The sequence below is a fragment of the Pleurodeles waltl genome, chromosome 7, assembly GCF_031143425.1.
Source record: "Pleurodeles waltl isolate 20211129_DDA chromosome 7, aPleWal1.hap1.20221129, whole genome shotgun sequence".
In the NCBI taxonomy this organism is placed as follows: Eukaryota; Metazoa; Chordata; class Amphibia; order Caudata; family Salamandridae; genus Pleurodeles; species Pleurodeles waltl.
The window spans coordinates 1,104,244,226-1,104,258,661 of record NC_090446.1 but is presented as its reverse complement, the minus strand read 5'-3'; the positions used below and the strand labels follow the sequence as shown (position 1 = coordinate 1,104,258,661).

Genomic DNA, 14,436 nt, shown 5'->3' with positions numbered 1-14,436 from the left:
ATTCACATGCTAGTATGGTCACCCCGGAATTCAGAGATGTGCAAATAACCACTGCTCCTCAACACCTTATCTTGTGCCCTTTTTGGAAAAACAAAGGTTTTCTTGATAGCTATTTTTTACTCTTTATATTTCAGCAAATGAATTGCTGTATATCTGGTATAGAATGAAAACGCACTGCAGGGTGCAGCTCATTTATTGGCTCTGGGTTCTTCGGGTTCTTGATGAACCTACAAGCCCTATATATCCCCGCAACCAGAGGAGTCCAGCAGACGTAACGGTATATTGCTTTCGATAATCTGACATTGCAGGGAAAAGTTAGAGTAAAACGTAGAGAAAAATTGATGTTTTTTTCACCTCAATTTCAATATTTTTCTTTTTCAGTTGTTATTTTCTGTAGGAAACCCTTGTAGGATCTACACAAATGACCCCTTGCTGAATTCAGAATTTTGTCTACTTTTCAGAAATCCAGCATTGGTTTCATGCCCATTTCTGTCACTGACTGGAAGGAGGCTGAAAGCACAAAAAATTGCAAAAATGGGGTATATCCCAGTAAAATGCCAAAATTGTGTTGAAAAATTGGGTTTTCTGATTCAAGTCTGCCTCTTCCTGAAACCTGGGAAGCTGCTGAGTTTAGCACCGCAAACCCTTTGTTGATGCCATTTTCAGGGGAAAAACCACAAGCCTTCTTCTGCTGCCACTTTTTCAATTTTTTTTTTAAAAAAACGAAATTTTCACTGTATTTTGGCTAATTTCTTGGCCTCCTTCAGGGGAACCCACAAAGTCCGGGTACCTCTAGAATCCCTAGGATGTTGGAAATAAAGGACGCACATTTGGCTTGGTTAGCTTATGTGGACAAAAAGTTATGAGGGCCTAAGCGCGAACTGCCCCAAATAGCCAAAAAAAGGGCTGGCACAGGAGGGGGAAAAGGCCTGGCAGCGAAGGGGTTAAATAAACTCCTTTTATTTACATACAAAACTGATAAACATATTAACCTGAAAATAACCCTATCAAGAAATTATGATAAGAAGGACAGAAAAAGTGTCAGAAGAAATGGTGCTCGTGTTTCAAGAAGAAAGAGAAGAAAATCAATCTCACACCTAACCAAAAAGCAAAGAAAAACAGCCTGTTGGTTCAACCTTTTTTTTTTTTCACCTATGGTATAGCGCACCCTGCCTTAGGGCTGTAAGGCCTGCTAGAGGGGTGACTTACCTATGCCACAGGCAGTGGTTGTGAGCATGGCACCCTGAGAGGGGTGCCATGTTGACATTGCAGTTTGTGTGTACTGATGATAAGAAAAAGGCAAAGGCAGTATATGCAAGTGCCTGGTGAGAGGTCCCCCAAGGTGACAATACATGCAGCAACCTTTGGGGACCTTCCCTGGCCTCAGGGCCCTTGGTACCATGGGTACCTTTTAAAGGGACTTAACTGTGTGCCATGGGTGTGCCAATTGGGGAAACAAAGGTACATATTTGGGGAAAGAACACTGGTGCTTGGCCTGGTTAGCAGGATCCCAGAACCCTTTCAATCAAAGTTGGCATCAATATCAGGCAAAAAGTGGGTGGTAACCATGCCAATAAGGGCACTTTCATACGGCAAGGGATAGTATAAAGAGAAGGATACCAGAAAGAGAAGCAGAAAGAGGATTAATAGACCTTTCTTTACAATAATATACAAAGCGTTTCCAACGACAGGGCAGGCGTATACCGTATTTAGTGGAGGGACGCCTGGCTGCTAAATTAACTTTACAGACTTTGGAAGGAAGGTCAAAAGCCATCAACTGTCGCCGCTCAATCTCCACGTATGTAGACACATAGTTGACAGGTTCAGTGGAGAACCTTTCCCCGCTGCTGCAACAGAAGAACCTCCCGAACGGGCAAACTGATTGGAGGGTCGATGCTCATGATACCAAACTCTGCTTGTCCTATCCAGAGCCACTAGGATTACTTGGGCCCGGTTGTTCTTGATCTTCTTGAGAACTCTGGGCAGAAGGGATATGGGTTGAAAGGAGTACAGGAGGCCTGAATTTCACTCACGATAAAAAACATTGCCGAGCTAATGCCGCCTTGGAAACTCCAATGCACAATACTGCTGATGTTCTCTGCGGAGGCGAACAGTTCTAACCAAGGCTCTCTCCACTGCTAGGCACCAATGGCTGAGTTTGTCTGCCCTGGCGTTCAGAGAACCTGGCAGGTGTTGAACCACCAGGATTATGCCCTGCTGTTCCAGCCATGTCCAGAGACGCAGAGCCTCTTGACAAAGGGTCCACGACCCCACTCCACCCTGCTTGTTGCAGTGCCACATTGCGGTGATGTTGTCCGTGAACACCTGCACTATCTTCCCTTTTACAACAGGAAGAAATGCTTTCAATGACAGTCGGATCGCCAGAAGCTCCAATAAGTTGATATAGAGTCCTAATTTCACCAGAGACCAGAGGCCTCTGATTTCCGCCTCACCCAGATGGCTCCCCCATTCCAGAAATGAATCATCTGTGCCTACTGTGAGATCTGGCTGGGGAAGAGAGAGGAGTCTGCCTCTGACTCAATTGCAGTTCACTTACCATCAATGCATCTCTTTTGCAGTTACCTCCGAGACCTGAACCGTGCTGGTAACATTACCCTGATGCTGCACACCCTGGAACTTCAGGTCCCACTGCAGAGGCCTCACATGCCATCTGGCATGTGTGACTAACAGGATGCAGGAGGCCTTGAGGTCCAGCAACCTCAGAGTCTGTCTCACCGAAATCCAGGGTAGAGGCTGAAACATCGGTATCATAACCTGAATATCCTGGACTCACTGCTCGGGAGGATTAGCCTGAAACTGCACTGTGTCTAGAACGGCTATGATGAAAGATGTAACTTCCGCACATTTGTAGTGAAACCTAGCGAATGCAGGAGGTTCGGTGTAGGCTGAAGGTGGGTAACGAGAGCCTTGGGCGTAGGAGCCTTCAACAGCCAGTTGTTGAGGTAGGGGAAGACTGAAATCTGCACAGATGAGCTGCTACCAAGGCCATCACTTTGGTGAACACCCGAGGGGCACTGGTGAAACTTAAAGGAAGCATGGTCAACTGAAAGTGCTCGTGGACTACCTTGAACCGCAAGTAGTGCCTGGGTAGGCAGGATGGGGATGTGAAAATATGAAACATGCAAGTCCAACGCCATTATCCAGTCTCCTTGGTCTAGGGCAGACAAGGCCCGATCAAGAGTGAGCATCTTGAATTTCTCCTTTATGAAGAAAAGACTGACGTCTCTTAAATCCAAGATAGGGCGAAGACCCTTGTTCTTTTCTGGAATCAGAAAGTAGCGGGAATAACAACCACTGCGTACTTCTGACATCGGGACCCTTTCTATGGCTCTCTTAGCCAAGAGAGCTGTAACTTCCTTACAGAGCAAGATTAAGTGACCCTCCATCAGAAGTTCGTTTAATGGAGGCATAATGGGAGGAAAAGACTGGAAGGGTAGGGAATAGCCCTTCTGTATGATCTGCAAGTCCCATTTGTCCGATGTTATGGACCGCCAGAGAGGGAGATGAAATAGAATCCTCCCTCCAACTGGACGAGTATGGTCTTGCCGAATCATACTAGGAGGACTCGGGCGTTGTATAAGGAGGGCTGGGTGGTGGCCGCAGTCTGGCTAGACCCTCTGGGTCTGAAGGTACCACAAGCTCGTCCCCGCACTGGATGCTAAGCTGACGGAGGGCGGTGGCTGACTTGTGGGTGGCGTGGTACCACATCCTTTCTGATCCCATGAAAGGGGCAAAAGGCAGACTACTGGGGAGCAGGCGCCAAGAGGCCCAAGGATCTGGCTGTAGCTCGAGAGTCCTTGAACCGCTCAAGCGCAGAGTCTGCCTTTTCTCCTAATAGGCACGAGCCATCGAAGGGCATGTCCATAAGGTTTGCCTGGCCATGCCCGAAAAGCCAAACGTATGGAGCCAGGCGTGGCGTCGAGGGGCCATGGTCGATTAAATCGCCCTACCCACCGAGTCGGTCGTGTCCAAACCACACCATATCGTAAACTTGGCTGCATCTCTCTCATCTTTTACAGCTTGTGTGAGAGTGTCCCAAAGGCCCTCTGGGACCCGGGGCAGCACCTCTGCCAGGCTGGAGGAAGAAAAATGTTCTTTCCAAGCTGGTCCAGCCTCTTGGATTGCCTATCCGGTGGAGCGGAAAGGAGGCAACATGGGAAGGTGAGGCCTGGACCACCAAGTTCTCCGGGGTGGGGTGTTGGGTGAGGTAACTAGGATCGTTTGGAGCTGGTCTATGGCGGCGGCCGATAGTCCTATTAAGAGGAGCCACTGTGCTGGGTTTGGACCACGTCCCCAGCAGGACATCAGTGAGGGCTTTACTGAAGGATAACATAGGCTCCGATGTGGAAACCCCTAGCTGAAGCACCTCAGTTATGAGGTTAGTCCTGACCGATACCTTCGGCAAATCTAGGTCCAAGACCTCATCTGCCCAACAAACCACCATAGCATATGAAGCTTCCTCCTCCCTAGCCATGGTAGGAGGTGAGACCATGCCAGTATCTGGAGAAGTATCAAATCCACTGGATTCCCCTTGTTCCTCAGACCAGTCCATATGCTCCAATCTGTACTCTAAAGGGTCTGGAACCCCTCTCATTCCTCTCCTGTACCTGGCTGTTCAGAATAAGCCTCAGGTGCTGATCTGGCCCCTGCCGGCACCGTCAAACTCTGAATCGGTGTCATACGATGTTGTTCTGGCTCTAAATCATCTGGGCTAAGGATGGGGCTTGCTCCATCGGTGGGTGCCAGCGGAGCATCTATGTCAGTGGGCAACACCTGAGGAAGCCGACAGAGTGAACTCAGTGTCATCCCTGATCCGGTATCAGATCCTGGAGTCCCAATGGCACTGAGGACTAAGTAAGTCGAGACGCCTCGTCAGCAAACAGACTTCCTCTTCTTCTTGTGCCTCTTCTCCGAGTGCCCAGAGGACCTCGAGTGCAAAGAGGAGGACTTAGGGCTCTCGGAACAGTGCCGCGACCTCCTCCTTGATCGGGACCGTGACCTCCTAGGTAGACTGCCTGGCCGCCATGAGCTTCAGAGACCGCTCTCTCAAAGTTTTCAAGGCTGTGGCATGGCAGTCGTAACAGAACTTCGAGTCGTGGTCTCTGTCAAGGTACCTGAGACATACCTGATGGGGGTCAGTCACCGACATGGCACGATGGCAGCAACCACACTGCTGGAACCCAGTCTTCCTCAATGTCATCCTGCACAGACTGCAAAAGACTTGACAAAAAGGTACAAAAAGGTCTGCCAAAAAAGGCAGAGGGTAGCTCAAATCTGTACCTGCGCTTAACCGGCGCAGAAGGAAAAGAACTGGCATATACGCGCCGGGGTGGTGCCTTTACAGGCAACCGTGACGTCACAGACGGCTCCAACTACGCCATGTGAGGCCAAACGACGCACACCGATCCAAACGATGCCACGCGACGGTGCACGCAGGGTATTGCTCAGCAAAAAAATTCAGATTCCAAGCTGCTGCCAGGAAATTCAAAGGTAAGCAATCTGCAGCTAGAAGTCTCTAGACAGTTTTAGGGAAAGAACACTGGTGCTGGGGCCTGGTTAGCAGGATCCCAGCACACTCTCAGTTAAGTCAGCAACAATATCAGGCAAAAACTGGGGGTAACTGTAACAAGGGCCAGTTTCCTACACAGGTACCTACCCCCTACTACCCACCCCCACATGCCAGGAAACTCAGCCGAACCCGGTAAAGTCTTCCTAGTCTGTCAGGCGAGGAAGAGTAGGGAAAGACAGGCTGGTTTGTAGCAGGGTCTACTCTACATTACATCCTCCTGTCCAGGTCATTCCCTCAGGGAAACAGACCTCCCTCCTCAGTGACGGGACCCAATCTGAATTGCATCTTGACTGTTTTTAAAGTCTTCGCCCATCTTATCTTTGGGCTAGAGGCATCCACCTCTGCTAATCCGATCTTGGCCAGGGACATCCCCAGATTACCCAAAGAGGTTACCCACAGTTTGAGTAACCCCACCATGACCAACAAGGTCAGGAGGGTTATCTTGCTATTTGGCATGAGGTCAGACCACCATGCCAAGCACAATGCAGCCATAAAGGCTAACAGCCAGCAGAAGCCACTGACAGCTGTCAGTGCCCAGAACCACGCCTTTAGCTCTCCACCAACAAGGGAAGAGGCTAAGTTATGGGCTTCTTTGGGTTTAGGGTGCTTATTTGCTGTGTTAGAGTGTGGGAATTGCTACTTCTTGTAGTAAACATCCTCTTTCCACTCTCTCTTCTGTTAGCTGAAGAACCACTAACTCATGGTTAATAGCTACCTGGCTAGTCCGGACTTCTTGTGGGTCAGGCTGGACTTCACCAGTGTCAATTTTTGAATCTTCCCATACTGGAGCAGAATCTCCTTGGCTTACTGGAGCCTTGACTAAAGGCTTCCCACCTTTCCTGCATTTTTTTTTTCTTTGGGGGCTTACCTATGGATACTGCAGCACCTCCAGAATCCCCGACACTGGACCAGCATCTCTGTTGGGCTCTGAACAACCTCCGGGTGGTCCTTTCACAGGAGACAGTCAAGGGGTGAGGTCTGTACTGATTACTACCCTTCTCCAGCTAAGAAACCCACCCACTTCTAGGGGCACTAAAGGTACAGGCCTATTAGTGACCTCCTCTGGGCTAACCTTACATTGGCAGTATCACCTGGGATGTACTGGTTTGAGAGCAGCAGCCTGTCATGCACAATTGTGTGACTGACAGAGGTGTCTCTCAGGGTAGTGACTAGGATTCCATTCACCAGTAGGTGGTGGACGAGTGAGCTCCCCTCTGTAATCTCCAACTCACCTGTAGGGCACACTTTCCAGTTAAAGGCTGAGGACATCCTCATCTGAAGAGTCATCCCCAATGGCTACACTGGCTACCCCTGGGGGTTTGCTAGTGGGTTTATTTTTGGGACAAGAAGTGTCCTTGGTGTGGTGCCCTCTGTCTACAGTTGCAGCACCATGCCTTAGTTGCATCCCAGTTTTTGCCCTGGTACCCACTTTGTTTAGGGATGCATCTTGGGGCCCAACCACCTTGACAGGTTTTTTGGGGCCTACTGAGGAATCTTTTTCTTTATTTCTAGGTCTTTCTTTTGGTCACCCCCAGTGGAAGTCTTGGTTACCCTAGTCTTGACATCATGTTCTGCCATCTCAGGTACTTTGCCTCAGTTAAGTGCTTCACTGATTTCAAGGAACTACAATTACACTTAATCTTTAGAAGAGATATCTTTGGTTGTGTACGTTGGAATCTTTTTTGTTTTGGTCTTGTTTTATTCAGCTAAATCTTGGCTGTTTTTTCTAAACTAGTGTGGAGTACTTTTGTGGTGTTTTCACTGTTACTGTGTGTATGTACAAATACTTTACACATTGCCTCTGTGATAAGCTTGACTGCTTATGCCAAGCTACCAAGGCGGTAAACAGGGGTTATCTTAGCTGAGTGGTTCCTTTACCCTGACTAGAGAGAGGGTCCCAACTTGGACAGAGTGCAAACCACTGCCAACTAGAGACTCCATGTCTAACAACACACACACACAAACACAGAAAACACCAACCTGCTAATTTCACTAGCCCTGCTATCCAAAAGACTTTGGTTGGCAGGTTGCAGTCTGAGTTTGGGACTTCTACTCTGACGCCTTCTGATATATCACCCCAGCAGTTTCCCATTGGTGCCTACGATGTAAAATAAAACAGTTACAATTTCATAACAATACTTCTTTCAATGCTGCTTTCATACATTATAACTTGAAATATATGTGCTATAAACTAGAGCAGTAAAGTGAACATCTCAGAGGACACGTCTTGCAAAATGTGGTATGCTTCCAACTATTAGAACGAGGTACAGAAAAAGACAAGAAAAACAAATGGCTTGATAAAAGAAATGTTTGGCTGTAAAAAAGATTTTGCTTTCAGGAGCCTGAAAAGTACTCATTATGTTTAACTGTTGAGGGGTTGGCAGGAGTACGTCAAGAGTGGTCTATGTTGACAGGGCCTGACTCAGGATTTGTGGAGGGAAATTCTCTGTCATAAATGTGACAGATATCCCTTCTACCATATCCCATTCTATCCTATGGGGATTGTAATACAGCTAAGGGGATATCAGTCACGTTTATGATGGAGTATTCCCTCTGCCAGTACCTAAATCAGGCCCTAAATCTGTATCCATGCACTGCATAACTAATGCCAGATAACACCTCTCAAAAGTGTAGTATCACCAAAGGGGGAAAAAAACAAGTGTTAGCAAACCCAATAGGTCTCACCTATGTGCAAGCTATTGGCTTTGACAATGTGTCTTAGTTATGTTATACACCAGTGTGGCTGTTGTTCAGTATGGATAAAGTTTTTTTTTTTTTTAATATATTTATTTTATTGGTTTCCAGCCAAACAATCAAAACATTTTTCAACACACCCCCTACCACCTCCCCTCTCCCACTGAGAAGAAGCTAGACATAGTTTTACCTTTCCAGAGTTGAAACAAGCAATGTTTAATAACAGTACAATCATCTTTGCGGTATCGACATACATGTCCATCACAGTTTATTATCGGGGACATTACCTACAATCATCCTTCTGCAGTCTCCTCAGTTTGTGTCTTCGCTTCCAATCCCATTTCTTGTTGTAGTTGAATTTCTGCCCTGTCCCACACATTCCTGCCTCCCTGTCGGACATCAGTGGATCACAAAGCCACTGTTTGCGTGCTGACAGACAAGCTGTTATCCATCACACAGCTATACATTTCTTCACCACCACTAGACCAAGTTTCAATATTTTTTCAACAAGTTTAGTAGGTTCACCCTGTTTCACCAGGCCCAGTGAACAAAGTTGAATCATTGATGTTGATGAGAATTACGTCAGTTCCTCAAACACCTTTACCACTTCCTCCTAGTACCCCCTCACCCCTGAGCATTTCCCCACAGGTGTATATATGTTTAAATTGATATCTTGCTTTTTGGGCACCATTCAGACTTAGGGCCTGATTACACCTTTGGCGGAGGGGGTTAATCCGTCCCAAATGTGACGATATCCCACCCACCGTATTACGAGTTCAATAAGATATAACCTATGGAGCCAGCTAGGTGCAAGTCTCTGTGCATTCATTTGAAATGAATCTGTTTCAATTTCACACTGGGTGACACCTTTCTGCAATTGTTCAGTATTGGCTGCCAGTATTCTTTCCCTGGGTCATATTCCTATTGCAATTTCAGTGCACCCATACGTGGGGAAGTTTGTGGCAACAACAATGAATGTAACTGAGAAATAAATTTACCTTCTCCCACCATGCCTGGCAAAGCCTGGTTTAATATGTGCGTGTCCGGCTCCTATGAAAACCCAGCCACCGCAGGCCCTGCATAGACTAGAAAGCATCCCTCCGTCAAAGCCCAATTTAGAGGAGAAGGTTGCATACCCCATTAAGCGGCCATCCTCATACAGATCACCCAGAGTCTGCGGGACAGTACCTTCCTCCCTGTGTTGCAGGAAAAGGGGGAGCCCCGGGCTAATCCCTGCATACCATGGTATCAGTTGGTGTAGGTATTTATTCATCCCCCTCTCTCTGAGAAGCTTGTTCCCACACATCCACCATCATTTAGATCTGTAGTGGCAGCTGTGCACATTTTTTGTGTGAGCTAGAGGTAATGCTAGTAGCCTACACGGTTTAATTAACTGAACCAAAAGCTCGGTAACCGGATCAGTGTCCCCTCCTGAAAACCACCGCACCATATGCTGTAATTGGGATGCCCCATAATATGTACGCAAGTTCAGGGACTGCATCCCTCCTCCATTCCATGGTAATTGTAGTATCTGTAAGCTAAAGCAAGCCTTCCCTTCACCCCAGTAAAGTAGCCTGAGTAACTCATCTAAGGGTCCAAAGAAGGGCTCCAGTATACCCATAGGCATGTAATGCAATGTATATAGGACTTTAGGCATATAACGTAGTTTACTCTCCATTAACATAGCAAACATAGGAATGGAAATCTTAAATTCAAATATACAACATACAATATATTTCAATTTAGATATTTATTATAGCTAATTAAACATTCAGTTCGCACATAATATAATCAACATAGAATCAACCAAAAAAATATATAATACAACCCCCTACCCTAAATGAAACATACATATATGAAAACATAAATAACATAACAGTAAATACGCAAAAATAAACAAATAACACAGAACCAACAAAATCACAAAATAGTATACATACAAATTTACAACCGCCTCATACATGAGAGGATATTTAAACAGCACAATAAAGTTACTGCTTTGATGCTACAATTATGAGTTGTAGTTTGGATTGTATAAAATTCAACATAATAACAGCCAATTCTAGGTTATAATTTCCTGATTCAAATTCTCGTGTTACAGGCCTGACGGTAGCCAATCCTGGTCAGGGCTTCAAATTTGCCAATATCCTCTCATGTACGAGGCGGTTGTAAATAGGGGGTTGGGGGTTGTATTATATATTTTTTTGGTTGATTCTATGTTGATTATATTATGTGCGAACTGAATGTTTAATTAGCTATAATAAATATCTAAATTGAAATATATTGTATGTTGTATATTTGAATTTAAGATTTCCATTCCTATGTTAATGGAGAGTAAACTACGTTATACTCATAGTATTGCTTCCCTGTGTGTTACTCTCTGTATCTAGCTCAGGGACCCTGTTTAGATACGAGGATATAGGACTTTAGGCAACATGATCATTTTACACAGCGTTATGCTCCCCATTAAAGACATCTGGAATTTCAACCATCTACATATACTTTTCACCAATGAAGCAATCATATTTCCCACATTCGACTCGTATACCTCCAGCATGTTCAAGCTCAGGTGTACACTACATTTGTAGTCTTATGTTGGGCAAATCACCCAGTCATGTCCCACGGGATATAACACTGATTTGTCTGTGTTACACTCGAAACCTGAGTGCATTCCCACTGCAGCAATTGTGTTATAAACCTCCAGCAAAGTAGTCTCTGGGTTCCGGATGGTCAAAAGTATGTTGTCTGCATACATAGATTAAGGATGGGAGACAAAAGGAAAATGATTTCTGTCTCCTGCATGTTTGGCTCCAATGATACATGCCAGTGGTTCAATGACCAGGGCGAATATAAGCGGGGGAGGGGGGACATTCCTCTCAGGGTTCCCCGCTCCACCTGCCATCTGTCAGACACACTGCTTCTCATTTTAACTCTTTCTCTACTGTTGATATACAGGAGGTGGACACATTTCAGGTAATCCGTGCCTAAGTTATACCATTGTAGCACTTGGTCCATTAACACCGAATCTACTGTGTCAGAAGCTTTGTGCATCTAGGATCCCTAAAGTGCAAGCATCCCTCCTTCTCTATCTGTTCCATCATGAGAAATTCTTTACTAATACTGGTGGTAGTCCGTCCAGCTCAGCATGTATCACATTCCTCTGTAAACGTAACTGCTAACTTTAGTAACAAGCAAGCATCAATCCATATAGCGCCCATCAACTAATGATTCTCAATAAAAAGCATGGCATCTTCGACCTGGTCGAAGAAATGCCTTTGCGCTTGAAGATCCACCCTGCATCATGCTGGCGGTACTAAAGCGTAGGCCCATCCTTTATCTCCGATTTATCTCTTCACCGCTATACATTTTCTGCATCTCCTTTGGGTCTCCACTCTACAGTCAGAGTAGAAAGAAATATTCCCGTTGAATTCAACCCCTCCTTGACGGCGATCTGCCGCCAATGCGCCCAACTTATCCTTGTATTGCAACATTTGGGCAATCAGCATGCGAGGAGGTGTACCAGGTATGGGTGTGCCACCCAGTGTCCTATGTGCTCTATCCACATGTAGTTCATCTCCAGTGTCCAGCCTTGGAAGCACTATTGGGAGACATTTCTCCAAAAACTGCTCAACTGACACAGATTAGTGCCCTCTGGCACCCCTAGGATCCATACATTATTTCAACATGACCTGTCCTCTAAATCAGCTAGTTCGGTCTCCTGTTTCATTTCCCACTTCTTACCTGCCAGATGACTAGTGTGTGCAATCAGGATCTCCTCTGCGCCATCAGCCCTGGTGCCCAAGTCTTTCACATGCTTCCTCATTTTCTCCATGTCCTGGTAGTGTCACAGTGACAGCCACTCCATCAAGTTTCTCAGTTATTGCTGTGTTCCCTTCCAGTATCAGATTCTTAATGTCAAGGGTAGAGGGCGTCGCCACCTTGCCCATCAGTAGTTTGTCTTCTGGGGCACCATCCTGCGCCATCCTAGCAATACTCTCCTCTACTGTGTGGGGTCGCTTTGGAGCCGCTCTGGATCCCCCCCCTTAATTTTAGGGAGAATTTGCATGCAGGGATATCACCCAATCCCACCCCCCTAGCCCGGGCCTCTAAGGCGCCCCAACCGCCCCAGTTATCCACCAGCAGATAGTCTTAGTTCACAAGATAATGACCACTCACTGTGGAGCGTGGCAGTCCACCTTCACTGGCCCTGCACTCCTATTATTGTGCCTGCTCCATACCAGTTTTTCCAATACGGGTGTGGGGGAGGGGAGCATGCATATGAACTGCTTTAACCCTTAAACCTTTTGACTGCGCATCCTGATCCCCCACCCCCCTGTGTGTACATGTAGGCCTCAGCCCCTTCCTGCAACACCGTAGACCTCACAGTACTTAAATTCTCTCTCCCCAAAAGGGATGAATCTCGGGTAGCTGATCGCCCTCCACTTCAGACACTGCTGCCCATGTTTAACTGATGCACTCTGCGTGGAGGCGAGACAGGCCACCCTTGGTTCTTCACACAGGTTGCAGCAAAGTGCAGCTTCCAGGTTCACACCCGGCCCCCCGCAATCACAAAGAGCCACTCAGCCCCGCTATTCACCTCACTCTGCGGCCAAACGCAGCTCTGAGCTCGAGCTACGTCCACCCCAAGCATCTGCATTCCCTTCTGAGATGCCAGCAAGGCCGGATCCAGCCACCTGCCGGTTCCCTCGCCTGGCCGCCATGCCCTCTGGCTGTGTTGCACTTCACCAGGCTTCGGGCTGTACTCAAGCAGCCCGTGACGTCTCTGCAATCGCAGCTGAGGGCCCTTGCACACGAGGAGGTCTAGATGCCACTTATACATACTAGGGGTGGGGGAGCCTCAGCTTGTGCAGTCCACCACAGCTCAGTTCAGCTGTGTCTGATCAGTCAGGCATCTTGGCTCCGCCTAGAGTATGGCTAAAAGTTAGTGCCGTGTGTGGGATAGCTTGGAATAGGGTACTTTGGAGTGGAGTATCTTGGGATAAAGTGGAGTGGTAGATTCAGAAAGAGTGGAGTGGGGTAAACTGGAGAGCGGTAGAGTGGGGTAGACTGTAATAGGATAGATTGCTTGAGCGAAAATGCAGTATGTGATGGAATTAGCGAAGGGAGCACGTGGTCCGGGAGGGCAGTAGATAAGGGTTCCCCTACTGGGAATGTCGGGATGGTATGTAGTTTGAAGTGGAGGTGTTCTTTCAGGTTTGTGGATTCTTCAGAGTCTTCCGAGTGGGATAGAGTGGCGTGGAATGGGCAAACTGGGATAAAGGGGAGTGTGGCAAGTGGTGTGGAGTGGAGTGGAGGGGCACGTTGTGGAGGGGTGTGTCAGAGTGGAGTGGCATGTCCTGGAGGGGGGTAGAGTGGAGTGGCATGTCGTAAAGTGAAGTGGAGTGTCATGAACGGGGGGGGGGTGACGTGGAGTGTCAGAGTAGAGTGGTGTGGCATAGAGTAGCATAGAGTGGAGAGGCAGAGAGACAAGCAGTGTTGTAGAGTGGGGTGGTGTAGTGTGGAGTATGCATGATGTAGAGTATACATGCTGTGGTAGCGGTCTGCCATTACAGACAACACATTTTAAATTGAAATGGCCGTTACAATTGTACATGTATTCAGTTTTACTATGCATAAAGGATAATTTATGGAAATGTCATCACCTAGTGTGTTGATTTCTTTTGATCATATTAAAAAAATTGTTTTCATCACACTTCAGAATTACAATAAAATGCGCTTCTTTTGTACTTTCAAAATTCTGATACATACTCTGAAATATCAGTGGAGTTGCAAGCCACCTGCCACTTTGCTAGCACCAGCGCAACAGAAGTGAAGCACTGGAGATCCTTTTGTACATCAAGGGTACATCCCAAAATAGCCATTTTTGGCGATGGTCGCAAAAACACACCAGTCATGCCTGAGAGCGGAGTGAACACTTTGGACCTCTGGGTCAGCGTCTGCTGCCCTCCCCAGCTCCTGTGGCGGCTTCCTCTGCCTTTTGCCTGGGCCGAACTGAGAATGTCCTGACTCTCAGTTCGAGGCCCTCCTCCACCCGCAGGCTCGTTTCTACACCTCATCCCTGGTGGTCTAGTGGCCATCACAAGTAAATATTTTCTTTGCTCTATCGCTCTTTCACTCTTGTATTTTCTGCC

General features: G+C 47.0%; 1 protein-coding gene across 4 annotated transcripts in view; it reads right to left on the bottom strand.

The window, feature by feature from the left end:
* The window catches only part of MBTD1 (mbt domain containing 1), a 527,258-nt gene that overhangs the window by 433,868 nt on the left and 78,954 nt on the right, over positions 1 to 14,436 (bottom strand). For all 4 annotated transcript variants that reach the window (XM_069200036.1, XM_069200037.1, XM_069200040.1 and 1 more), the window contains exon 6: positions 7,571 to 7,688. In XM_069200036.1, the coding sequence (XP_069056137.1) occupies positions 7,571 to 7,688 (118 nt within the window). The remainder of the gene's footprint in view (positions 1 to 7,570; positions 7,689 to 14,436) is intronic.